Raw genomic sequence first — 26,495 nt, 5'->3', positions numbered from 1 at the left:
TTAGAAGACTGTCTTGTCAGTATCATGACAGCTTACCTCTATATTGCTAGCTTCCATTTGTTTGATAGATTCACTACCACCCTCTGACATCATTTTTTACTTTTATTTATGGATATATATGTGTTTCTGCATGAGTTTATGTGCACCATTTAAGCACATGTGCTAGAAAGTTGAAAGCCACCTCATGTGGGTGCTGGCAACCAAACCCAGGTCCTCTGCAAGTGCAATAAGGGCTCCTAACTGCAGAGCCATCTTTCTAGTCTTGAGTGTCTGACTCTTATTCTATGGGTGATTTTGTCTGTTTCGTTATCTTCTGGGAGACAGCAGGCAGTTAGATATTGTTTTTTGGATAATCTAGTTGAATAGTCTATATTTCTTTATAGATTATTTGGAGCCATTTGCATTTAAACATATTATTAAGATATGTTTATTCATTCCATTCATTTTATTGTTCTTTTTCTTCTTTCCCTTCTATTAATAAGAAAGAATTAAATTAAGTAATGAAAGAAAATGATTGCAAAGAATGCTGTGGACTGGAAAGACTGAGATATTACAAAAAGGATAACAAAATCTTGGAGTGGGGGACAATTTCTCAATAATGAAAGTGTTCAAAAATGAAATTAGATAAAGGTAGTATGGGCTTTACAAAATATAACAAACTTTTTCAAAATAATCAAAATGATAAACTCAAAATGTCATTAAAAGCTTAGCAGAGAGAAACAGAAGGCATGGAGAAGAAAAGAAAAGAAAAGAAAAAGATGAGGAAAATGTGAAGAAAACAGATTACCAATATGGGAAACAATGTGTGATTAATATCTCTTAACATCAATGGACTCAATTCCCCAATAAAAAAGACATAGACTAACAGACTGGATACATAAACAGGACCCAGCATTTTGCTGCATACAGGAAATAGACCTCAGTGTCAAAGCCAGACACCACTTCAAAGTAAAGGGCTGGAAAACAATTTCCCATGCAAATGGTCACAAGAAACAAGTTGGAGTAGCCATTCTAATATCTAATGAAATCAAATTTCAACCAAAAGTTATCAAAAAAAAAAGTAAGGGCACTTCATACTCATCAAAGGAAATGTCTACTAAAAACTCTCAATTATGAACATCTATGCTCCAAATGCAAGGGCACCCACATTCTTAAAAGAAACTTTAGTAAAGCTCAAAGCACACATTGCACCTTACACAATAATAATGGGACACTTCAACACCCCACTCTCATCAATGGACAGATCAGGGAAACACAAACAGAGACACAGTGAAACTAACAGAAGTTACAGGCCAAATGGATTTAATAGATATCCACAGAACATTTCTTCCTAAAACAAATGAATATGCCTTCTTCTCAGTACCTCATGGTACCTTTTCCAAAATTGACCATATAATCGGTCACCAAACAGCCCTCAACAGATACAAGAAGATTGAAATAATCCCATGCATCCTATTAGGTCACCACAGGCTAAGGCTGGTCTTCATTAACAACAAAAACAACAGAAAGCCCACATACACATGTAAGCTGGACAAGGCTCTACTCAATGATAACTTGATAAAAAGAAGAAATAACGAAATTAAAGAGTTTTTAGAATTTAATGAAAATGAAAGCACAACATGCCCAAACTTATGGGATACAGTGAAAGCAGTGCTAAGAGGAAAACTCATAGCTCTGAGTTCCTCCAAAAAGAAACTGGAGAGAGCACCCACTAACAGCTTAACAGCACACCTGAAGGCTCTAGAACATAAAGAAGCAAATACACCTAAGAGGAGTAGATGGCAGGAAATAATCTAACTCAGAGCTGAAAGCAACCAAGTAGAAACAAAAAATCAACAAAGAATCAACAACACCAGGAACTGGTTCTTTGAGAAAATCAACAAGATAGATGAACCCTTAGCCAGACTAACCAGGGAGCACAGAGACAGTGTCCAAATTAACAAAATCAGAGATGAAAAGGGAGGCATAACAACAGATACAGAGGAAATTTTTTCTACTTCTATAATGTTTAACATTCCAAATAGATTTTAAAAACTGGTTGAGTGCATATTACTTTTAGCTTCAGAAGACTTCATGTATATTTAAGAGACATTTAACTGTTATAAATTATTTTAGGACTTAAAAAATGTCAACACTGAGTTGCATATTTTAAAATAAATTTTATTAGTTCAAAAAAATCAAAAATATTGCACAGCAAAAAAAGAGAAAAGAAAACAACGTGTGAACAAAACTGAATGAGTATGTGAAGGAGAAGGAAAAAGAAACAGTGCGATAAAGTTACCACTAAATGTATACTGAGAAGAGAATTGCAGTAGCAAAAATACTCAAAAGAAAAGGAGGTGGGAAAGAGGAAAGAAGGAAGGGGGGAGAGAGGGAGGGAGGGAAGGAGAGAGGGAATAAGGGAGGGAGGGAAAAAGGGAGGGAGGGAGAAAGGGAGGGGAAAAGGGAGGGAGGGAGGGAGGGAGGAAGGGAAGGAAGGAAGGAGGAAGGAAGGATGTGTTGGTGCTGCTTCCATTTGGGTCTTTGTAACTTGGAGAGTAGTATCAGTTAAATACATAGGACAGGGAAGGGTGTCATTGAGCTTGGAAACCCTTCTTTCCAATGGCTTCTGCAGCATCTGTGTCTTCACTGGACAAGTGTCTGATGTTCTCCAGAACATTCCTTTCTTTTCTTTTTATGCTCCATGCCTCCTCTTTCTCTCTGCTACTCTTTTAGTGGCATTTGAGTTTAATTGCTTTAGTCACCTCCCTTCTCTGCACAGCAGGACTTTGGACAGCCATACTTGGCTCTGCAATCTGTGAGATGGGCAGGCTCTGCCACACACCAGCCAGAGCTTCTCCAGGTCAGACCTCCTGGAGTCACTCCGGATCTAGCTGGAGAGTATCTCCCAGGTGGGAGCACAGGAGACACCACAGCACTGAGGTTGGTACATGCAGAGCACCTTCCTTAATAGCCTCAAGATATATGAAGTGTTGAAGTATTCATCACCCTGCTGGAGCAATGTAGCTTCAGCGTTCCTGGGTTCTAATCGGGGCTGGATATTAAACTACAATGTCATTCCCAGACAGTGAGATCTGCTCCAGGTCACTGCAGGCAGGGCTGTGCACATCACAGTGCACTGATTGAGCCTCCATGCTTCAACATGTCAGGGGCCAGCACTCCTTCTCCCCACAGTTGCCTCCTAGGAATGCTGCTCACCCAGGAACTCTAGCAGATTCAAGTCTAGCTCCCCGGCTCACGTCAGTTCCTTATTCCTAGACCCCCAAGGAACTGAGTTTTAATAAAACATTCCCTCTCTTAATGGCACCCACCTACCATGCTCTGTCTCACATAACGACGTAATTGAATTTCTCTCCACTGACTTGCCCTCTGAAGGGAGCACCATTCTATCAACTTGATTTGAGGTGTGTGAGGGCAGTGAGCTTGTTCTACACAAAGGACTGCCAGTCTCTCTTCACCAGGACACCTGGCTGTTTGCCTGAGGCTTGTGCTTCTGTTCCCAGGCTGTGGAGCTGCATAGCTCAGCTTCTTCTTTCTGATGAGTCACCTTTTGTTTTTTTCTCAGCCATTGCAGTTCTGGGTCATGGCTTTTCTGAATTTCTCAAGCTCTTCCTCTCACAGTCTTTGCAATAGAGTCTATTATTTCTTATGCTACTCTTCTCGTTAATTGGGTATACAGAGAAAAATCCTAGTCTTGTCATCGTTTATTTCAAATGTTTTCCCAACATATTTTTTATCACTGTTATAGTTAGGGTTCTGTAGAGGAGAAGAACTATACGTACATGAAATACATGGAATACACACACACATACACACACACACACATTTGCTTATAGGCTATGGTTCAACTAAGCTGACAATGTCTGTCTACCAATGGGAGATACAACAATCCAATAATAGTTTGGTTCACAAGGCTGGATGGTGCAGCTGGTCTTCCGTATCCTGAAGAAGTAGGCTCTAATGCCAGTGAAGGAATATGAACTTGCTATGGAGAGCAAGAGCAAACAGGCAAAGAGAGCAAGCTTCCTTCTTTCACATCTTTGATATGGGCTGCTGGCAGAAGGCGTGGCTCAGATGCAAGATAGATCTTCCCACCTCAAAAAGATCTGGATTGAAAGTGGGTCTCCCTGCTTCAAATGATTTAATTAAGAAAAAAAAAATATCCCTCACAGATGTACCCAGCTACTAGGTTTTTAGTTAGATCCAGATTTAGTCAAGTTGTCAGTCAAGAATAGCCACCACAGTCTCATAACTTCCCTTCCCCTAACTCCTCCCACATTCTCTCTACTTCAGATTCACCCAACTTCATGTCCTCTGTCCCTACCCTCTCTCTCTCCTTCCTTCTCTCTAGAAAAAAGTGAAAATTTAAACAAATCATTATAAAACAGAGAGAGAGAGAGAGAGAGAGAGAGAGAGAGAGAGAGAGAGAGAGAGAGAGAGAGTTTGCAATCTGTTTTTGGCTGGGCTTGAAGGCCACCCTGGCATTGCTACACCCGAGCTGCACTCCATGGGCACAAACTGGTTTCCCTTTCCCAGCAGATATATACTGCAGCTAGTGTCTCAGTTAGGGGCAGGACCTTGTGTCCATGTCTCCTTCTCAGTACTGGGACTTTGTCTGGTCTTCGGGAACCTATGCAGGTCTTGAGCATACCTACAACATCTCTGTGAGCTCATTTATGAATCAGTCCTATTGTATGTGGAAGACACTGTTTCCTGGAGTTCTCCCCCACCTCTCATTCTTACATTAACATGAGATGTCATTTTTTTTCTCCATCATGGCTGCTCCAACTGGGATAGAATGAAACTCAAAGTAGTTCTAATATAATTTCCCTGCTAGCTATGGATGTTGAACATTTAAAAGTGTTTCTCAACCATTTATGTTTCATCTTTTGATAACTCTCTGCTCAGTTCTATATAGCATTTTTATTGCGTTGTTTGTTTCTTTTTTTTTAAAGATTTTATTTATTTATTTTATACATATACGTGTTCTATTTCTATACAGAGCCTGCATGTCAGAAGATCCCATTATAGATGGTTGTGAGCCACCATGTGGTTTCTGGGAATTGAACTCAGGACTTTGAGAAGAACAGACCGTGCTCTTAACCACTGAGCCATCTCTCCAGCCCGTTTGTTTCTTGATACTCAGAGTTTGGGAGGTTTTTGGATTTTTTGTGGATGGCATTTTTTTGGTTTTTGGTTTGGGGGGGTTGGTTTTATTTCTTTTATGTTTTGTATTTTGCTTCTTTATATATTCTAGATATTAACATTCTATCAGATGTATAATTTCTAAACATTTCTCCCATTCTGTAAGTGGCTATAATTCTTTAATAATGGTATCCTTTCCTGTACAGAAGCTTTTTAGTTTCATAATGTCCTACTTACTAATTGTTGGTGTTAACAGCTGTGTAAACAGAACCTTCTTCCCCGTGTCAAAGAAGATTTCAAGAAGTTAATCCTGTTTTTTGTAAGCAAATAGGTGACTTATGGACTTATTTAAAATACAGTTGAGAGTATGCTGCGTCAATTATTGTGAGTGCATCAAATAAAGACTCAGATTCCTGGCAGCATGTAGAATGCTCGGGTAAATGTGAAAGCCTCCTCTTCCTGTTCAGCTTGGTGTCATCTCTGTGACCTCCAAAAGCCAGATCACAGTAAGTACAAAAGCAAAACTTACGCTGTGAATTGTCTACACCCGCATCAAGGTGACCCAAGCTCCCACTGGCATCTTCTCACATGACCTCCTTCTAAAGAACAGCTAGGACTCAGAGCAAGGCACACAATCCAGTCCTGTGAGAATGCGAGCAAACATGACCTTGAGAGACCTAGAGTCCCTAAGGAAGTCAGAAGATTAAACACAGATACTTGGTTAGCCCATGGACTCAACTAGGAAACAGCAATGATGAGGAACAGAAGGGGAAATCTAGATCTGCACCTAACAAAGTGATATTGAATATGTATGATTAGGTTTATTGTAAAGGGCAAAAAGGCATTGTGCACACAGATAAGCCCTAAAGAAGCCAAGAGAGTTAAACATTCAGCTGACCTCTTCAGTGGAATGAGGCACCCAGCTGTTCTTCCAGGAATGCCAGGAATTATGTAGTTTTACAACCTGGTTATCCTTTGCTGTCTGATGAAAGAGGCTCTTGTCCCTATTTCCCAGAATTTATGTTTTTACTTAGCCTAGACCCTTTCCTCCTAAATCTTGAGAATTGCTTTTAGACCACAAAATCCATTCTTATGAGTAATTTCTCTTGTGCTTTACAACAGCCTAAGTGACTTCTATGTTATCGTGGGGCCAGGCAAATGTTGACACCCACAGCCATCATGTTCCCTCTCAGTCAATCTCCCTAGACCCTAAATCTTGGGCACTATCTCTGGGTCAAAAGTACCCATTCTTGTGCAAGAAACCAGTTGTACTTTGTAAAGAATCTCAATGTGAACATTTCTTACATTGTTGTGTACTTGGGACTAAGTTAATTGTTATCTGAATGCTTCTTTTTTTTTTCCAAAATTGCGCTGTTCTTAGATATGGTTAAAGTAAAATGATCTGGACCAGACACTAGAAGTCCTGGCCCAGCACAGGTCACAGAGAAAAAAAAAAAAAAAGGTTAAGCGGAGTTTGATTTTTACCTCAGCCTACTCATATTTATTACCTGTCTGTGTAAGGCCTGTTGGGTAGTCACAACAGTTTGGTATAAGACTAGGAAGTGGTTATGGGCAGAAAATATTTACCTTTAAAATTAAATACCCTAAGTAACCATCTGTTCTACTTCCACTTGTCCTCCCAACACCAGCACATTGTCCAGAGATCTGTTTCAGATTAGGAGTAAATGAATTATACAGGCTATAAATAGTGTTTAATAATAAAAGAAAAATTTATATCAGCCTACTGTAACTATATGCATATGTGCTCTTTCATTATGCAAGTAGTTGATTTGTGAGATAAATATTACTTGTTATTTGATATACAATATCATGTAGAAGCTAGCTGATTGGGAAGAATAAGCCTAATCAAAGGCATAAATACTTACTGAATTACAGAGTCAGGAAATCTTACAGTATAGCAAAGTCCATCACCTACTTCTGCACATGAGGAAATCCTATTCTGAAGGACTTTGTTCCCATCTCCGGAAGATTACTGAATAAGAAAGAAAAGAAGTTGGACACCATGTAGTATAACAAGCATCTGAATGAAAGTGTATAAATGTTCCATAAACGTGTGGTGTGGACAGTATTTGCCCATTAACAATATCTTCCCTTAGGCCCAGCAGGCAGAGGACAGGGTCCTTCATCTAAGTCCCCCATGATTGATGCTGATTTTTTGTTACATTATTTTTATTTGTTAAGATTTCCAGCTACAGGAGACCTTGTATAAATAGCCTAGGCTATATTATCTTCAAACTGTCAGAGTACCTAGGCATCAGATAGAGAAGGTTGCTGCTGGAGGGTCTCTTGTCACCAGAAATGCCAAATTGCATTTCTCATTGAGTCAATGAAGACAGGCATCACCCTTTCACTTTAAGGTGAAAGAAAACAATAGCTGGGCGAGAATCCCAAAAACAATACAAGTAAAGACTCACCCACAAGATTCCAGGGTTACAAACGTTCAGAAGTTCATTGTAATTTACTAGACCTTATGATTCAATTACCACTGGATCACAGAGGCACCTACACATTCAGTAAAAACAGAAAGAAACTAATTTAAGTTAGTAATCATTTCATCTTTCTTACAGTCACTAGAGCTAGTATTATTTGGAAAGTCTTAATTGTCTCAATGGGAGCACATCCAATTATTTGAAGGTGAATCCTGCAATCGTTAATGTCATGCTGTTATCATTTCTGTGTCTCGGGGGCAAGCACCAATCCCTGACACTGTTAGTGATTCTCTGTTATACTTACAGACAGGAACCTAGCATTACAGTCCTCTGAGAGACTCTACCAAGCAGCTGATTAAAACCAAAGCAGATACCTACAGCCAAGTACTGGATGGAACTCCGGGACTCTTACAGAAGAGTTGGAGGAAGAATTGAGGGCTCCAAAGGGGATAGAAAATCCACAGAAAGATGAACAGAATCAACTAACCTGGTCCCTTGGGAGCTCCGACAGACTGAACCACCAACCAAAGAGCATAAACAGACTGGACCTAGGATCCTGTACATATGTAACAGATGTGCAGGTTGCTCTTCATGTGGATCCCCAACAACTGGAGTGGGGACTATCCCTAAAGCTGTTGCCTCTTTGAGGAATGCACTCCCTAACTGGGCTGCCTTGTTTAAACTAGTGGAAGAGGATGCACCCACCCAGCCCTGCAGAAACTTGATGTGCTAGGCTGGGGAAACACCCAAGGAGGTTTCCACCCTCTCAGAAGAGGAGAAGATAGGCTTGGAGGGAGGGACTGTGTGAGGAGGGAACTGGTAAAGGGAGCAGCAATAGAGATATAAAGGGAATTAGTTAATTAATTAATTAATAATTAAAATATATATGTATAAAGCTATAACACCAAGATGGAGCCCTAGAGTACTCTATGGATTTGGATCAATAAAAAGTTGTTGCTGGTTTATGGGGGCAGGGGAGATCCATTTTTGCTAAACTGAACATGGTAGTCCACACCTTCAATCCCAACACTCAGGAGACAGAGGCAGGTGAATCTCCAAGTTTGAGGTCAACCTGGTCTACAGGGGGAGTTCAAGGACAGTCCAGGGATATACAAAGAAACCCTAAATCAAATAAGTAATTAAAGTAAGTAAAGATTTTAAAATAAAATTAAAAGACCCATTTCCTCTATTTTGTTAGTTTTTTGTGTTCTGTGGCCAGGTTATTTACTTCTCTAAGCCAAAGCTTCTTTATCAGCAATATTAACATAAAATGAAGTTGCTCTATTTAAAGTTTTTATATTTTCAAAGGCCACACAAGAAATATGCAAAGAGTTATTTTACAAATATGAAGAGATTCACATAAACATACTGCTATTAATAGTATCCTCTAGGAAAGGAAACAATGAGAAAGTGAAACCATCTAGTTCCTCAGACTCCATCTCATTTCAGGATACATATGTGTATAATACAAGAACTTGAACATGACCCGGATATCACAGGAACACGTTAAAACACAGTTGACACAATGAACTCTGGATCTATTAAAATTGTTTCTAACTGCCCATACTACCAATTACATGTAATATAAACATTTTTATTCCACCCATATTTTGCCATGTATGCATTACAAACAGAAAGGGGAAAAGCAAATAGGTTGTTTCAGTAAGACAGAATTTTTTCTTTTTCTTCTCTCATGTATTATATCCTCAATGTAGTCTCCGCTCCATGCTCCCCATACAGTTCCTCCCCTGTCCCACACAGCTCCCCATTCACTCCTCCTCCATTTCTTTTTAGAAAAGGACAGGCCTCCCATGGATATCAACCAAATATGACATTTCAAGTTGCAGTAAGATTAGGAACCACCCTCCATATTAAGGCTGGAGGAGGAACAGGTCCTCCAATAGGAGGAAAAAGGGTCTCAAAGGAAATTAAAAGAGTCAGAGGCAGTCCCTCTGTTAGTCCCCCAAGGTATACAACCATAACTATGCAGAGGGTCTAGGTCAGACCCATGCAGGCTCCCTGATTGTAAATTCAATCTAGGTTATTTGAGTCTGGGGGCTTTCTTTGATGTCCTTGACTTCTCTGGTTCTGACAATGTTTGCCCCCTACCTTCCTCAGGCCTCGCCAAGCTTCATCCATGTTTGCTTGTGAGTCTCTACATCGGACAGTATTATTTATAATTTTTTGAAACTTTTCTAACCCTGTCATTCAGATTTTGAGGTCATGTTTTAATAGTGATTTTAATGATTTTTTTTCACTTCTCAATATCTAGAGCTCTTTGTTGTTTCACTAAAAATGGGTTTGTCAGATGCTTGACAACTAGAGTTAATTTATTGTGTAACAAAGCTCAAGAAGAAGGAAGACCAAAGTATGGATATTCTGATCCTTCTTAGAAGGGGGAACAAAATACCCACAGGAGGAGATACAGAGACAAAGTGTGGAGCAGAGACTGAAGGAAAGACTATCAAGAGACTGCCCCACCTGGGGATCTATCTCATATACAGTTACAAAACCCAGACACTATTGTGGATGCTAAGAAGTGCTTACTTACAGGAGTCTGATATTTCTGTTTCCTGAGAAGCTATGCCAGTGTCTGATAAATACAGATGCTCTCAGCCAACCATTAAACTGAGCACACGGTCTCCAATGGAGTAGCTAGAGAAAGGACCCCAGGAGCTGAAGGGGTTTGCAGCTGCACAGAAGGAACAACAATATGAACCACCCAGTACCCCCAGAGCTCCCAGAGACTAAACCACCAACCAAAGAGTACTCATGAAGGGACCCATGGCTCCGGTTGCATATGTAGCAGAGGATGGATACTTGTTGGACATCAAAAGGAGGAAAAGCCCTTGGTTCTGAGAATGCTAGATACCCCAGTATAGGGAATGCCAGGAGAGGTGAGCAGGAGTGGGTGGGTTGGTGAGCAGGGGAAGGGGGAATGGGTTAGGGGGTTTTGGAGGGGAAACCAGGAAAAGGGATAACATTTGAAATGTAAATAAAGAATGTATCTAATAAAAAAGAAAAAATAGTTTAACGATTTCAAAAATGAATACTGTATTTACATCAGTTTTTACTCATCTACCCTCCAACTTCTCCTAAGTCCTCCTTCCTCTCAAATTCATGACCTCTTCTTCTATAATTACTGTTCACACATGCATAAAAAATGTGTGTATATATATATATGTATATATATATATGTATGTATATATATATATATATAAATACAGCCTAATGAGGCCATTTGGCATTCCTTATATGTGTATGTGTTGAAAGCTGAACTTAAGATCAGATAACTTTTTTCTTTTATTTTATTGGATATTTTATTTATTTACATTTCAAATGTTATCACCTTTCCAGTTTCCCCTCCAGAAACCCCATCCCATCCCCCAGTCCCCCTGCTTCTATGAGGGTGCTTCCTCACCCACCCACGCCCATCTCCCCACCCTGGTATTCCCCTATACCGGGGCATCAAGCCTTCACAGGACAAAGGGCCTCTCTTCCCACTTAATGGTGCATAAGGCCATCCTCTTTTACATATGCTGCTGGAGCCATGGGTCCCTCCATGGGTACTCTTTGGTTGGTAGTTTAGTCCCTGGGAGCTCTGGTTGGTTGATATTGTTGTTCTTCCTATGGGGTTGCAAATTCCTTCAGTTCCTTCAGTTCCTTCAGTCCTTTCTCCTCCATGGAGGACCCCATGATCAGTTCAATGGTTGGCAGCAAGCATCTGCCTCTGTATATGTCAGTTTCTGGCAGAGCCTCTCAGAAGACAGCTATATCAGGCTGTTGTAATAAATAAATAAATAAATAAATAAATAAATAAATAAATAAATAAATAAATAAATAAATAAAATAAAAAAGAAAGAAAAGAAAAGAAAAGAAAGAAAAGAAAAGAAAAGAAAAGAAAAGAAAAGAAAAGAAAAGAAAAGAAAAGAAAAGAAAAAGAAAAGATAGAGAGTTCAGGCCAGGAGAAGATCAGGCATTTCTCTCTCAGATGCCATTAATTGACTGTAGCTCTTCACCTAGAGCAGTAATTCTCAACCTGTGAGTTGAGACCCTTTTGGGGTCTCCAAAATATTAATATTTCAATTCATAGCAGTAGCAAAATTACAGATATAAAGTATCAACAAAAATAACTTTATAGCTGGAGGTAACCACAACATGAGGAACTGCATTAAAGGGTCACAGCATTAGGAAGGTTGAGACCCAGATTTAGAGGTAAGGCCTTATGGGGCTTTCCCCAATCCATACTGGGATGTCAACTGATGATGTCATTGTTTAGGAAGGTCCTGTTTAGGTAACTATAATATTCAGAGGTCATGAGCATAGCTTCTCTGTAATATATAGAAGAACACTGTCTCAAAGCAGACATTCTGGTCCTCTAGCTCTTATGACCTCGCTGCCACATTTTCCACGATGTTCCCTGAGCCTGAGGTATAGTAGTTGTATTGTAGATGGATCAACACTGGATAAGTACTCCTAGATCAGTTGTTCTCTGCATCTTGGTCAGTTGTGATTTCTTTAATGGTCTCTGTCTGCTAAAACAAAGAAGCTTCTTTGGTGAGGGGTAAGAGCCACATGCATCTATGAGTCTACTAATAAGTATTTAGAATGTGGTTAGACTTGTACTGGTTTACACAAGTGACAGTAATAGGTTCTCTTTAGAGTCCTTGACCTCACCAGCAGTTGGCTAGGTTTATAGTGTCAGCCATGAGTTTTCTTCTATTGAGTGAGCTTTAAGTTCAATCTGACAGTTGTTGGTTACCCTCAAGGCAGATGTGCCACTATTTCATCTTGGGGAATATCTTGCCAAGCCGATCCTTGTGGTTTTATAGTGATGCAGAACTATTGATTATTTTACCCTCATGTCAGTTTGAATAACACCTTCAGACACTATGAGAGTTACTCCTCAGTGTAGAAGCTTCCATAAGAATATTTTTAACTAAGTGTATTCCACCAAAAAGGAGAACACTCCTCCATTGCTGTGAAATTGAAAACTTGTACAACCACTCTGGAAATCAATCTGGCAGTTTCTTAGAAAATTGGAAATAGCTCTCCCTGAAGACCCAGCTATACCACTCCTGGGCATATAAAGATGCTCTAGCATGCCACAAGGACATGTGCTTCACTATTGTCATAGCAGCCTTATTCATAATAGCCAGAAATGGGAAACAACCCATATGTCCCTCAACCAAAGAATGGATACAGAAAATGTGGTATATTTTCACAATGGAATACTACTTAGCTGTTAAAAAACAAGAACATCATGATTTTGGTAGGCAAAAGAATGGAACTAAAAAAATATCATCCTGAGTGTGTCCCAGACAAAAAAGGACATGCGTGATATGTACTCACTGATAAGTGGATATTAGCCAAAAAGTACAGAATAACCATGATATACCACACAGACCCAAAAAAGTTAAACAAGAAGAAAGAACTAAGCAAGGATACTTCAAACACATTTAGAAAGCTAAGCAAAATAGTCATAGAAGACAGAGAGAAAGGGAGAGAGGGAAAAGGGGAAGCAGAATAAAGTACAGGGAGAGACAGGAGAGAGGTCCGAAAGGCAAGGAGAATGCACAAAAATCTGTAGCTGCGGGAGGGGTGGATCTCTAAGACGATCCAGAGACCTGTTATGTGGGAAGCTCTGGCCTTAGCTGAGATGTCTAACATTGGGGACATGGAACTTGAAGAGACCACCCCCTGTAGCCAGGCAGGACCCCTAGTGGAGGTATAAGGATACCAACCCACACACAAAACTTTCAACCCAAAACTTATCCTGTCTACAAGAAACACAAGGATAGAGCAAAGACAGAAGGAAAAGCCAACGAAAAAATGGCCCACCTCGAAAACTATTCCATAGACAAGCACCAGTCTCTTTCATTATTAATGATACTCTGTTATGCTTTCAGACAGGAGCCTAACATAACTGTCCTCTGAGAGGCTATACCCAGCAGAGGACTGAAACATATGCAGATACCCATAACCAAACCTTAGATGGAGGTCAGGGACACTTCTTGAAGATATGGGGGAAGGATTGAAGGCCCTAAAGTAGATGGGAACCCCACAGGAAGACCAAAATAGTCAATAAGCCAGGACCCCTGGGAGCTCTCAGAGTCTGAGCCACCAACCAAAAGACATACATGGGCTGGAACAAGGCCCACAGCACATATGTAGCTGTGTCAGTCTTGTTTGGCCTCAGTGGCTCATCTAATCAGGCTGAGACTTGATGTGTCATAGTGGAGAGATATCCAGGGAAGCCTCACCCTCTCAGAGGAGAAAGGGAGGGTGGAAGGAGGGACTCTGTGAGGTGGGAACCAGGAGGAGGAGCAGTGTTTGGGATGTAAAATGCTTGCTTAATTAATTAATCAATTAATCAATCAATTAATTGACTAATTTATTAATCAAACAATTAATTAAAATATCTTCCACTCAAGAAATTAGAGCATTGCTTTTTAATTTAGAATAAGGTAAATTCTCAGGACACAGGCAGAAAGTTTCCAGGCTCTAAGACAAAATACCTCTATCCCAGTTATTAATAGATCTTGTTTCACTTTGAAATCTCTTGTGCAAAGTCTCCATAATCCAGAAGTACTATCTTCTAGGCTTCCACTAGAATGTGCAACTAAACTGTGCTCACAGAGTTCTGGAGTCTTAAATTTTTCCTATTGCAACTATACCTCCATTAATTTCTGCTCTGACCCCTTACTGTTATACACCTACATAGGTGGTTCCCTGGAGTACTTTCTAGTAAAATGCCTTCATGCAGATTTATATAGAATTCCCCTCTTAAAGAACCCAAAGGTCCTTGGTCCAGTGAAGGCTTGATGCCCCAGTGTAGGGGAATGCCAGGGTGGGGTGGCACAAGTGGGTGGGTGGATGGATGGGGAACACCCTCATAGAAGCAGGGGGGGAGTGGATGGAATAGGGGGTTTCCAAAGGGGAAACTGGGAAAGGGGATAACATTTAAAATGTAAATAAAGAAAATATCCAATAAAAGAAAAAAGAAAGAACCCAAAGGAACCTAGAAACTATTGCTCAGATACCATTGATCATTTGCCAGACTCTTCTCAAGTGCTATACATCTGAAGTCTTTGCTGGTTTTTATAAAATCCTTATACAATAAGAATCATTACCTCTAGCTGGTGGTGGTGGTGCACGCCTGTAACGCGGGATGGGAGGCAGAGGCAGGCAGATTTCTGAGTTCGAGGCCAGCCAGGTCTACAGAGTGAGTTCCAGGAGAGCCAGGGATATACAGAGAAATCCTGTCTCAAAAAAACAAAATCAAAAAAAAATCATTACCTCTAAGACTAGATCATTAGGGAAGAGTGGAAGAGCCAAGATTTAAACTTAAGATGCTAAGTCTTTTTCTTAACCATAAAGTCATACTTCTAAGACTAAATTTAATCTGGAACACTGTCTTTTCAAAATTAAAACTATAAGGGAAATATAGTACTATCAAATAATATGTAGTCATCTCTGGGTTTAAGTATTTGAGGCAATTGAAGAAGCCCTCTTGGACCCCCCAAAAAGGATCCTGTGATGAAATTTAAAAAAAAAAAAAACATAGAAGGAAATTCTGTGGGTAGGCCTACATGGGTCTGCAGCAGGTCCTCTGCACAAATCTTGTAGCTATTAGTTTTGTATTTTTATGGGACTCCTTCCCGTGAATACAATCAGGTCTCATTCTATTGTGCCTGCTGTTTGGGATACTTTTCCTCCTGTTGGTTTGCCATGTCCAACTTCAATATGAAAGTTTTTGTTTCATATTGTATTCTATGTTGTCATGTTGGGTTGTTATCACTTAGAAGCCTTTTCTATTGCAACAGAAAAAAGAACTAAATTCTGAGGGGAAGGAGATGGAGAGGAACTGAGAGGGAAGAGAGAAAGATAATCAGGATCCTCTGTATGAGAAACACATATTTTCAATAAAAGGAATTTTTTTTTAAATTGGAAGGAAAGAAGCATGCCAAGGCAGCTTCATCTTTAGCTCGGCAGAAAGCATTTAATGAGTTTAGCGCAGCCCTCTGGATGCAAACCTAGTGCACACTGTGATTTTCTCCTGGAGGACCCCACAAAATGTGTTCCCTGCCAAATTACAAAGGCAGTTCTGACAGGAAATGATTCTTATGCCTTATAGAAGACAGGCGAATGAAATGGCCCAGTGTAGCATAACAATTTGTTTGAGTTTCAGAGCTTCAGTCTCCCTTGAAGACTAATAAAATAAGCTTCTTTGAGAAACTGTATTGAAGACCTGAGGTCCTACAACACATCCAAATGTCTAATGGCCATTACCTAGTATGGTCCCAACTAACTGAGCACTCATCCAAAAGACCTTAGGATTCTCCTTTTCACAGAATCTACTGGGTGTCACTAACCCCTACACAAGTATTCCGACTGCAATACAGGATTAGAACCTCTTTAGTTAAGGCTGTCAAGTCTTTGAAATCTATTTCTGATCTCTCTCTCTCTCTCTCTCTCTCTCTCTCTTCCTCTCTCTCTCTTCCTCTCTCTCTCTCTCTCTCTCTCTCTCTCTCTCTCTCTCTCTCTCTCTCTCTCTCTCTCTCTCTGTGTGTGTGTGTGTGTACACACAGACAAGTATGAAATCAGACCTCACCACATGACAGCTTTCTCAAAGAACTTTGGTCATTCCAATGCCCTAGGTACCAAGGTCAAGGGCCAAACCAACAAATAGAGAATTCTATGGCAGTTTGTTGCTCTGACAACAGTCTGCCCTTTGTATAAGAATGGTAAGGGGAGGAAGTTATCTTTTTTGTTCTTCAGATAACTTCAGCGTCTGCCCCTACAGATGTCTCTGCCAACATCTCTGCAGTCAGTGAACATCCAGAGTTCAACCTGCATTTTCTGACTGATCAAATCAAAGACATGTAAAACATTGGTGATAGTCTCTGGTAGAAATTTTTATCCACAATGACGCACATCCCAAACAGAAGTATCCAGGCTGCCAACATATTATTCTCCTCGGGTGCCATATTTCTGTTGATAGTAGGATTCATCATGGAAAACTGGGTGGAATTAGTTCCCAAAGTGAGAAAGGATAAAACTACCCACAGTCCATGGCTGGGATGCTGTCCTCCGTTTTGGCCTGAAGGTCAGAACTATACTATGGAAATTGGTGGGTAGAAGAGAAATTTTCTTTGGCTGATCTAATCAACTTATCCATTATTCTTGGGAGCAACTTTCTCGGGCAACTGTAAGCCATTTGCTGTAAGATTTTACCACATAGATGTTTAAGAGAAGAGATTGGAGTCTCATTGACTTAAGCACTGATTGGTTTTTTGTTTGTTTGTTTGGTTGGTTGGTTAGTTAGTTGGGTTGGGTTGTATTGGCTTTGTTGCTGCTGCTGTTGTTGTTGCTGTTGTTTTTTCAAGACTGGGTTTCTCTGTGTGGCCCTAGCTGTCCTGGAATTCACTCTGTAGACCAGACTGGCCTCAAGCTCACAGATATCCATTTGTTCCCTAAGTACTGGGATAAAGGCTTAAGCACTGAACTTTTGATAACCCTGATCAGTAGCAATAGGGTAGCCAGTACAAGTAGACATAAGGGAGTATGAAGAAAATGAATGGTCTAAAAGAAAATGGGTTTTAGTATGCTTGGAGCAGATGGGGTGATACAATACTTAATGACCTATGAGTTATAAAGACTCTCATAAAGACACTAAATTTCTACTGGTTTAATTTTTCTGTCTCAAATACACTGCCTCTTTATTCTTTACTCTTTTTCTCTCCTCTGTATTCTGATTTTTTTTGACTCATGAAAGTTTGACCTAGACATTTGTGAGAATGAGTCTGCATGAAATATATATCTTTCTCTTAATATCGCTTCTGCTTCCCAACAGAGAGCCTGGACGTGGTCAGACGGATGATGATGATGACGCTCAACATTGCCATCTATCTAAACTTGATCATAGGTCTGCAGTACACCTATATGCTTTCTCAAAATAAGTGTGTGCATCTCTTTGTTGGCTTCCTGAGTTTCTTCGAAGGTAACTCCCTAGCTTCAATGGTATAGATGAAGTCACAATGGGCTTGTGGGTTCTGTTCTGCAATCTTTAAATAGCTAAGTTTTTCAATTCTCTGAATCAAGGGTGCATGTTGTTTCTGAATTAGATCTATCACTAACCTAGCATCACTCTGTGGAATAGCTGTGCTGGCCAAGATAGGGTGAATGGGAGTGAAGACATGACTAATGGGTTTAATCGTCCTGAGAATAAAACTTTTCCGTTTGGACACTAGGATGCCTTTTGTTCTATGCAATCATTGTGTATCATCACAAGCTAAATGAAGGTCAGTATGTATACTTCGTTAATTACAAGACCAAATGGATAGCTTTCACTGTCTACTTAACCATCGCCCTCTTTCTTACCTGTGGTGAGTATCCTCCCTGACCCTGGGCCCTTAAAGAGAAGTGAGAGTCAGCTGACATCCAGGGAGAGGAATATGAAGTAACAAAAATGGAGATTCAGAAAAGATACCAAAGCCTGTACTTTAAAGGATGAAAAATCACCTGAACTAACTCTCTAAACAGAGTTCTTAAGCGCAGAAAGCTGAAATTGGACATGGTAGGCTATGCCTGCCTCCAGGGGTACTCCTTGTGTTCTTGTTTTCAGTATTTCTAGTACCTTTCCAATTTAAAGGCAGATATAAATCATAAAATACACCGCCAATGACAACGGCTAAGAACAGGTGTTTGATTATGTTAAGAGAGTACCAGGGATCCAAGGAAAACAATATGGTGTCAATGTATATTACAAGACAGCTATCATCAGTAGCTGATATCAGAGAGGCCCACCAAGACAGAAAGTCCCCTTCTCCTGGGAAGCCATAGAATTTTATAAGAATTGTGCTTCTTCAAGGAACCCAGGAAGAAGCATGCCTTCTTTCAGAATGAACCCTCCCAAGGGAGCTAAGAATCACTGAAGTTACTGTGGGTATATTCCACTTCCTCTGACTAAAGCTGGGAAGTATTCACAAAGCTCAGTGGTCAGTCTTCTAAATATTTTGAAGGAAGTGATCTTACATCTCTGCATAGTACACTAATCTACTCCCTTGCTTCTCTGTTCCTAGGTATCTTCTGTTTCATACAGAGCACAAATAGATGTGCATGCATGAAATTCTGTATACCCCACACAGAAAGCAAAAGCCAAAATCCGACTCAGAGCACAATCCAAGTTATTTCACTTCCACCACGAACCGCAATGCCTCGGAGCATTGTCCATGTGCACTCTGTGACTTCAAAGGAGGCTAAATCACATCTCCAAGCACGTCGAGTAACCTGGGCTCTGTGACTTGACAATATGCAGCTTTCAGTACTACCTGACACTGCTATGGAATTAGCTGTGTGTATCCAATCATTCATCTGTGTATGACAATGAAAAGATTCAGAAAAATGTCTGGTTTTATATCTTGACCTGATAATTTCCGCTATATTTATTATTAATAAAAAAAACTTTAAATGAATAGTATTTGCTACACTGTTAACTCTATAACAGTATAGAATACTTTTTTCTAATTTTAGTGTGTAATGTTTTGAACATATTGATGGGAAGACAAAGCAATATGCTAAACACCTGTGGACAGATCACTTCATGAATTTCTAAAATTACATCCTTTCATATTATTTCCACATTTCTATTGGAAGATTTTTACTTTAAAATGATGTTCCTCTAGACATTTTCCTAATTTTACCTTCATTTCCCATAATAAAACACTTTTCAAGATGGATGGTGATTTTACATCATGTTCTCATTTCTTCTTTAATGTTGCTGTATAAATGATGTCCAACTAACTTTCTAAGTGTTTGGCAACATGGTATAGGTGTAGGACACAGTGGCAAACATAAACTAGGGCGGGACCACGGCGGGAAAGCATGACGAAGTGTATCTCCTCTATGAAACAAGTGTCTCTATTCAGCTTTCCTACACCAATGTGGCAAGGCCACATCGTTGTTCAATGATGGTATTATGTCCTGTTAGAGTAAGCATGCAAACACGAACTAAACATTTCTGACGCTCCATCTGTGCTAAAGGCAGGCTTCACTCAGGTAACGAGAACATCGCATTATGTTAGTCAAGAGGCACAATGTTCTGAGACAAGCGCTAAACTATCTGCAGCTATTTTACACCCCATTAATCACTATTTACATCAGGGATTGTATCAAGCCCAACATTTTGAAGACTGCAAGACATCTCACACAATGAATTACTAAGTTGCTTCTAGAGCAAGAAGGTCCATGAGATATATATTGCATAATTTGAATCACATATTTATAATATGTATTTTTAAATTTCTTGAGAAATCTTGTTGAGAAGGGAAAACACTGTGGGGAAAAAAAAGCAGGGGCGGCAGCCGAGGTTCCCACATAGGAGAAACACTGGTGGGCAAAGCCCACATAGGGGGAACACTGGCTAGGCCTGCGCATGGCACTGGGGTAGGGACACTGGGTGCTGGAGTACCTGTAGCGCATGAGACTGCCTGGTTAGCAGGGAGGGCGGCCTTGCCCAGAAGGCGGGGCCATTCTGGCATGGACCTCCCAGGTACCTGTTGAGGAAGCTTGCCCAAGTACAGCCTGGATCCTTTCTTGGTGGTTGGAAACGCTGAGGCCTGCTCCATGTTCTTACGTGGTGGGTTTTGAAAAAAGAGACAGCTTATAGTTCCAATGCTTTATTATAAAAAAAATAGGAAAAGTAAAAGAGAGAGGTAAAGAGAGAAAGAAGATAGAGGGATGAGGGATGGTCGTGACCACGTGGAAAGGGGAAAGAATGGACAGAGAGGGGGAAGGGGGGCAAGAGAGGACACAGAGAGGTAAGAGAGGGTGGAGAGAGTGAGGAGGGGCAAGAAGCCTTCTTTGATAGTAGGCTGGGCTGCCTGGCAACAACCAGGTAACCTTGGCATGGGGAAAGCCTGGCTGTAGCCAGGTGACTGTAGGGGTGGAGTCCAGCCAGAATGCGGCGAGGCCATACGTGACTGATGGTCACAGGATTATGGAGTTGAGACAGCAGTGTGGGAGCATGGCTCACAGGTTCCATCCCTTGTAGAATGTTCTGCTGGGTCTCCAGAGTAAGGCTTGCTCAACCAGGCTACAGGCTGCCTTACACAGTCCCACAAAGCACCAGTGTGTTTCTCCTTGTACTATGCAGTGTCACATCTGTGGCAGCAACCAAATGACTAAGCCCCCCTCCCCTCACCCCCCTTACCCAACAAGTTCTTCCAGGGTCTCTCAAATAGATCCCATACTTTTACACTCTATCTAGCCATTTGAAAAACAGATGATCAACAGCTGTGTAAAACAGTGGATGTTGATGGGCATGTTTGAAACAAATTACTCTAACCTCTAAGCACTATTCACTGTCCTTTACTACTGTTTATCTACATATCATAGTGCATTGTGTTATGACTGCTCCTTGACCAATCGCTGGTCTCTTACTACTTAAGATAACCGATTTGCAAAACGTGAACTAGGGCTATTTTTGTCTTCAATTCTACTCTCTCAGTTTCACTTTGAGGTCATTTTCCACAGGCTTGCTCTCCAGGAAGTAATTTTCCAGCAGCAGTTTCCATTATTTGTATTATTTAAAATAATTATTATTTAAGGTAGCGCCTGTGTTTTTTATGTATATGCTAGACATCACACCAAGCTTTGGGTGCTGGAGCTAATATCCTTGGAAAACCAAATGTAATAAAACAACAGTTACCAGCCTGATGAGAATAAGGTGCCATCAGAACAGGGTCACTTTCAGTGCCAAGGAAGACTGCGCGGACAAAAAAGAAAGAGGATCTGGAGTGTGCAAGGTCATGGGTGAAGCAGTAACAGGCAGATGACAAGTGGTAGCACGCAGCTGAAGATGAACACACCACTCGACCTGTCAGGCTTGAGGGTGAGTGGTCAATGGAAGAAGAATGTGGATTTAAAGCAGTTGTCTCATCTGTGCTGTAGAGTATGCTGCTGTTTGTGCAGAAGTAAATGTTGTATTCTGTCTGCAGCTGCCTGCAGCTACTACAAACTGGGCTCCTGGAATAGAAGCTGAGGGATAGATGGGGAAGGGGCAAAGAGAACCAGGCCAGGCAGATAGTTTACTGATCAAGGCCCCAACTTTAAGAGGTCAGACCTTTTAACAGTTTGGGCAAGCCCCTCCCCCCAGACTCTGGGCTGAGTTCTGGGGAAGTCTTCTGGTGGTCCTTGGCTCTACTGCTCAGGCAGCAGGGTGGGTCACCTGCTTAATTCAGGAATTCGTAGACCTGGAGGAACAATGAACTTAACCTTCACTCTGATCTTCACCCTAGGTGGAGCAGGATCCTGACTAGCATGGGAATCCTTGCTCAATGTAGGCTGGGAGAAGTTCACCTTGACCAATGTCAAGTTCACTCTGAGCACTCCACCCAAGGATAAAAATTCCTGCTGTAACCTACTTCCCTCTTATGCCCTAACATCAGATTCCTGTCAAGTTCCTACCAAGTAGCATGACAGCCCAATATGGCTCTGTACAAGTAAATAGTTTGGAAGTTTATTATTTGGGCATGGAAACATTGGAAAGGATAGCAATATTCAAACATTTATGAAGAAAGATGTTTTATTAGCATGTAAACTTTATTTCAATCGTTAGGACCCTTTGAGCTTTCTGGTTACTTTGGTCTGAGTACCCCACTTTCTAAATACTTCTGAATATCACTAAGGAAAATGAAAAAAAATGTATCATTTTGCCTTAAATTTCTAACTGTCCTAAGCTCTGTCCTCCTCATTACTGTTCCACTAGTTTTTCCATGATAAATTGCTAAAATCCAAAGATAAAAAGAAAATCTTAACATAAGCAAAGAAAGACAATTAAACTGTATGATTTCTTCGGAAATCCTAGGTCAAAACCTGAAGAAAGCGTGAGGTTTAAATGTGAGGGCATAACCGCATTCCAAGGTTAGAAGACTGTTTTCCAGGTGAGGCAGACCTTAGTGTCTACAATCCTTGTGGGAAACACCCAGCACACCCTGAGGAAGCAAAGGCTCCAGATACCAAGCTAGAAAGCGAAGTCTAGGGACAGGCTGGTGAGCATGGGAAAGTGTTAATGGGGTAGCTGGTACATGTCCTCATCTCACCCTCACTACCCAATAGCTGCACTTCTCTGACTTCAGCCACTACAATGGTAGAACAGAGACTTAATCCCTGCAGAAACTCATCAGAAAAAGCAGAAGACTTGGCAATACCATACACAGTGGGGACATGTAAATCTTAAAATGAGGCTTATTTAAAAAGCTTTTGTTTCCTCTTACATAGAGAATGACTAGGTAACTACACACACACCCGAATTCATAACCTCCAGTGGATGGACTAACCGATGAAATAGCAGAACTCAAAATTAAGAGATGGTTCTACAAACTGGATAGAACTGGACATACTTGCATAAACTGTAATAAGGTACCACATTAGCACTCATATGTGGGCTATAGCAAAGTCAACCTCATAGAACTTGAATGTAGTAGTTACCAGAGGCCAGATTAGGAAGTAAGGGGGCCAGGAAGTAGTTGATGGAAGGATACTAACTATCCATGGATAGTTAGATAGGTGAAGTTCTGGGGTACTTGCTTCTCCAGGGTCTAGCCCTGTGAGTCTGCCTTACTTTCTCTTCCACATACCATCCCCAAGCCATACGATCCAGCCCAAGTCTCACATTCAGTACCCCAGCCCATTCTGGCCATCTATGCCTAAATCACAACCCACAGGCTCTCTCACTGCACATACAACCTCTCCACCCAGCCAGATCTATCCCCATACTCCAGGTTTGGACCTAGATGCACGCACTGCACAGCAGCTCAGTTCCCTTTGTGCACCTGACTTTATTCCAACATCTAAGCCCAACCCAACAAAACATCCTGTCTTCTACAGCAATCTGTTCTGTTCATATCAACCACAGAACTAATAAAGTCCAGAGGTCCAGATCTCACTTTAAAAGTACAGACAGCAGGGCAGTGATGGTGCATGCCTTTAATCCCAGCACTTGGAAGGCAAAGGCAGGTGGATTTCTGAGTTCTAGTCTAACCTGCTCTACAGAGTGAGTTTCAAGACAGCTATACAAAGAAGTCCTGTCTGGGAGTAAAAAAGAAATAGTATAAACAATTTAAAGATCAAGGCAGTATCTCCCCTCCAAAACACACCAGTCATGTAGAAATGTTCAAAAGTAAGAATTACACAGATGACAGAACACAATATTTTAAAGAACAGTCATAAACTTCAGTAAAAAGTTCAAGGAGTTTAAAGAAGCCATGACAAAAACAATAAAATTAAAGATAAGGAGATCAAGGAAAATAAACACCTGAGTGATGGCCAAGAAGTTACACACATAGGATGATGGACATGGTAAGACAGCCAGGATGGGGACATGGGATTCCATAAAGACATAGAAACACTAATGTGGTCTCAAGCTGAATGAAGATGGAATTGGAAAGTCTGATGATTCAACTAGAAAACTCAGAAGGAAGCCTGGCAGGTGCGATGCATCAAGCAGAAGAGAGAATATCAGGACTCAAAGACAAAATGTAGGATGTAGACCAAATAAGAATATGAAAAAATGATAAACAGGAAAGGAACATACTGGAAATGAAAAGATGAGACCTTTAAATTGTGTGCATAGAAAAGAGAGAAAAACCCCAAGTCACTGGAATAGAGCACAACAAGATCAAAGATAAAAACATCCCCAAACTAAGGAAAGACATCTGAACAATGATACAAGAATCATGTAAAACCTCAAATAGACAAGACTGGAAAAGAATATCTCTACCGCACACTGTTGTTAAAACATGATAAATAGAATGTAATATATTTACTATACTGTTAAAAATAATGTTAGGATAATGAAAGTATTCTGACTCTCCTTGTGCCAAAAAACTAGTAATCAATATGAGTTAGTATATATGTTAATTAGCTAGATTTGGTAATTTTGCAATATGGTTTTATATATACATATATATTAAAATAATGTTTGACATATTGTTAAATGTATACAATTTATGTCAATTTTTTAAAAATTTAAGAAATATTTGGTATTTTGGTTGTTTTAATGTTTTGTTGTAAAAAAATAAAATAAAATAATTGGAACTTGAGAGGGCTGGCAAGAAGGCTCAACAAATAGAGGCACTATTTAGTACCAAAGTGATGACCTGATTTCAGCTCCCAATACCCACATGGTGTGAGATAAGAACTGACTCCCACAAGTCTTCTCAATCTCCTTATGAGGGCTGTGCCATACAACATGGGGTAGGGGAGGGGAGAGAAGGAAGAGGAAAGAAGAGAAGGAAGAGGAAGATGAAAGGAAGGAAGGAAGGAAGGAAGGAAGGAAGGAAGGAAGGAAGAAAGAAAAGAAAAGAAAAGAAAAGAAAAGAAAAGAAAAGAAAAGAAAAGAAAAGAAAAACAAAAGAGAAATGCTCAAAACATCTTTTTTATAGTTGGACTGTAAGAGAAACATAAACAAGACATCAATGGCAAAAAGTCTTTATTGTAAGCTAGAGGCTCTTGGTTCAGGGTGCCAATGCTTTCTTTAAGAGTTTTCCTCTTTGTTTCTTTATCCCATGATGACCATGATCAAGATTTCAAGAAGTCATGAAGCAAATATGACTCTAAGTTGCCTCCAGCTGTGGAAGTACTCCCCCAACCCAGAAACATGAGTCTTGGTATGACTCAAATCATCCAACTCGTTAAAGGAATACATTGAAGTTAGACTTCAAGTTCAATAACAAGCAAGATTATTTCTTTGTCTATGTCCTCCATAGATTCAAAAGACAGACTGTAGCTGCTGTAGCCAGCTGATCACAAAACTAAGAATTTGGCTTCATGGGTCCCAGGCATCTCTCTCTGTTGGCTTCGGACTTAGGGACAACATTTGAAAAAGTTGAAAGAAATGTGTTGTATATAAATAACCAATCATACTATTATCTTTTATAGTAAACTTGTTGAGGAGGACTTCAGAGAGAAGGTGGCATTCAGGAATTTTAAGAATTCAGTAGTAATTTATTGTCAACTTTTAACCTGGAAAGGCATCAACTTTTGGTCAGAATCAAACTCACACAACATATGAACAAAATTTCATCTAATAAAGAATAGCTTTCCATAAAATGGAGGCAAAGGAGTCACCACACATAGTTCTCTAAATCGTATACAAGTATTCTTGTATCCATAAATATTAATATAGCACAAATGACATAAATTTATAATTAGCATTTGATTCCTGTGGCATGCTGAAGGAATTCATTATCAGACTCACTATTCTTTATGCATGGGAACACACTACAAGCACACAAAGCCAGAGGCGACTCTGGCAAGGGAAGCGCACAGCTGTTTCCTACAGACTGGTCATATAATCGTTAATAGAAATAAAAGCAGCTGGTGCAAACAGCTGAGGATAATGCAGATTGCTACAGATTAAAGAAGTAAAATGAAGACAATGACTCTTTCTGGGAAACCTGACAATCAGGGGATCTGTGATGGGTGAGACCTAGTCCTTGCATAAAAACCAAATACCTTGGTCCCGGTCATGCTCTGCTTTCTGTTGTCCAACTCCAGTCCAATCACCCGTCCTCAATAAGCCAATGGTAAGAGCCAAATTCAAAGTGGAAAGCAGAAACAAAGATTGTGTTGATAAGGCCACATTGGAAAGAGGGATAGGAAAGCCAACAAATTCCCCTAACTCTCCCCTCACCTCACACATCCTTACCCACACACACCCCACCCCCCAGACCATCGTTGACTCTACTGTGTGGACATCCAGCATTCGGTCTCAGCCTGTGAGGTGATCAGACATGTTGTAAGAGCTGTGTGAAATCTCTTTCTGGGAGACAAGTTCAGTGTCTGGCTGGTGCTTTTTCTTTCTTCCAGCTAGAGATTCCTGGGGCAAATTTCCAC

General features: G+C 40.4%; 1 protein-coding gene across 2 annotated transcripts; it reads left to right on the top strand.

The window, feature by feature from the left end:
* The first annotated feature begins 16,523 nt into the window (after window positions 1-16,523).
* Tmem225 (transmembrane protein 225) lies at window positions 16,524-18,900 on the top strand. Of its 2 annotated transcripts, XM_052189759.1 has the most exons (4): window positions 16,524-16,704; window positions 17,452-17,598; window positions 17,849-17,983; window positions 18,680-18,900. In XM_052189759.1, exons 1-4 carry the CDS (start codon window positions 16,524-16,526, stop codon window positions 18,898-18,900), a joined length of 684 nt encoding a protein of 227 aa, XP_052045719.1. The 2 variants fall into 2 exon arrangements, with proteins under 2 accessions (XP_052045719.1, XP_052045720.1); XM_052189760.1 differs by lacking the exon at window positions 17,849-17,983.
* Window positions 18,901-26,495: the final 7,595 nt, after the last annotated feature.

Source organism: Apodemus sylvaticus, chromosome 7 (assembly GCF_947179515.1).
Source record: "Apodemus sylvaticus chromosome 7, mApoSyl1.1, whole genome shotgun sequence".
In the NCBI taxonomy this organism is placed as follows: Eukaryota; Metazoa; Chordata; class Mammalia; order Rodentia; family Muridae; genus Apodemus; species Apodemus sylvaticus.
This window is presented reverse-complemented; position numbering and strand designations above follow the sequence as displayed.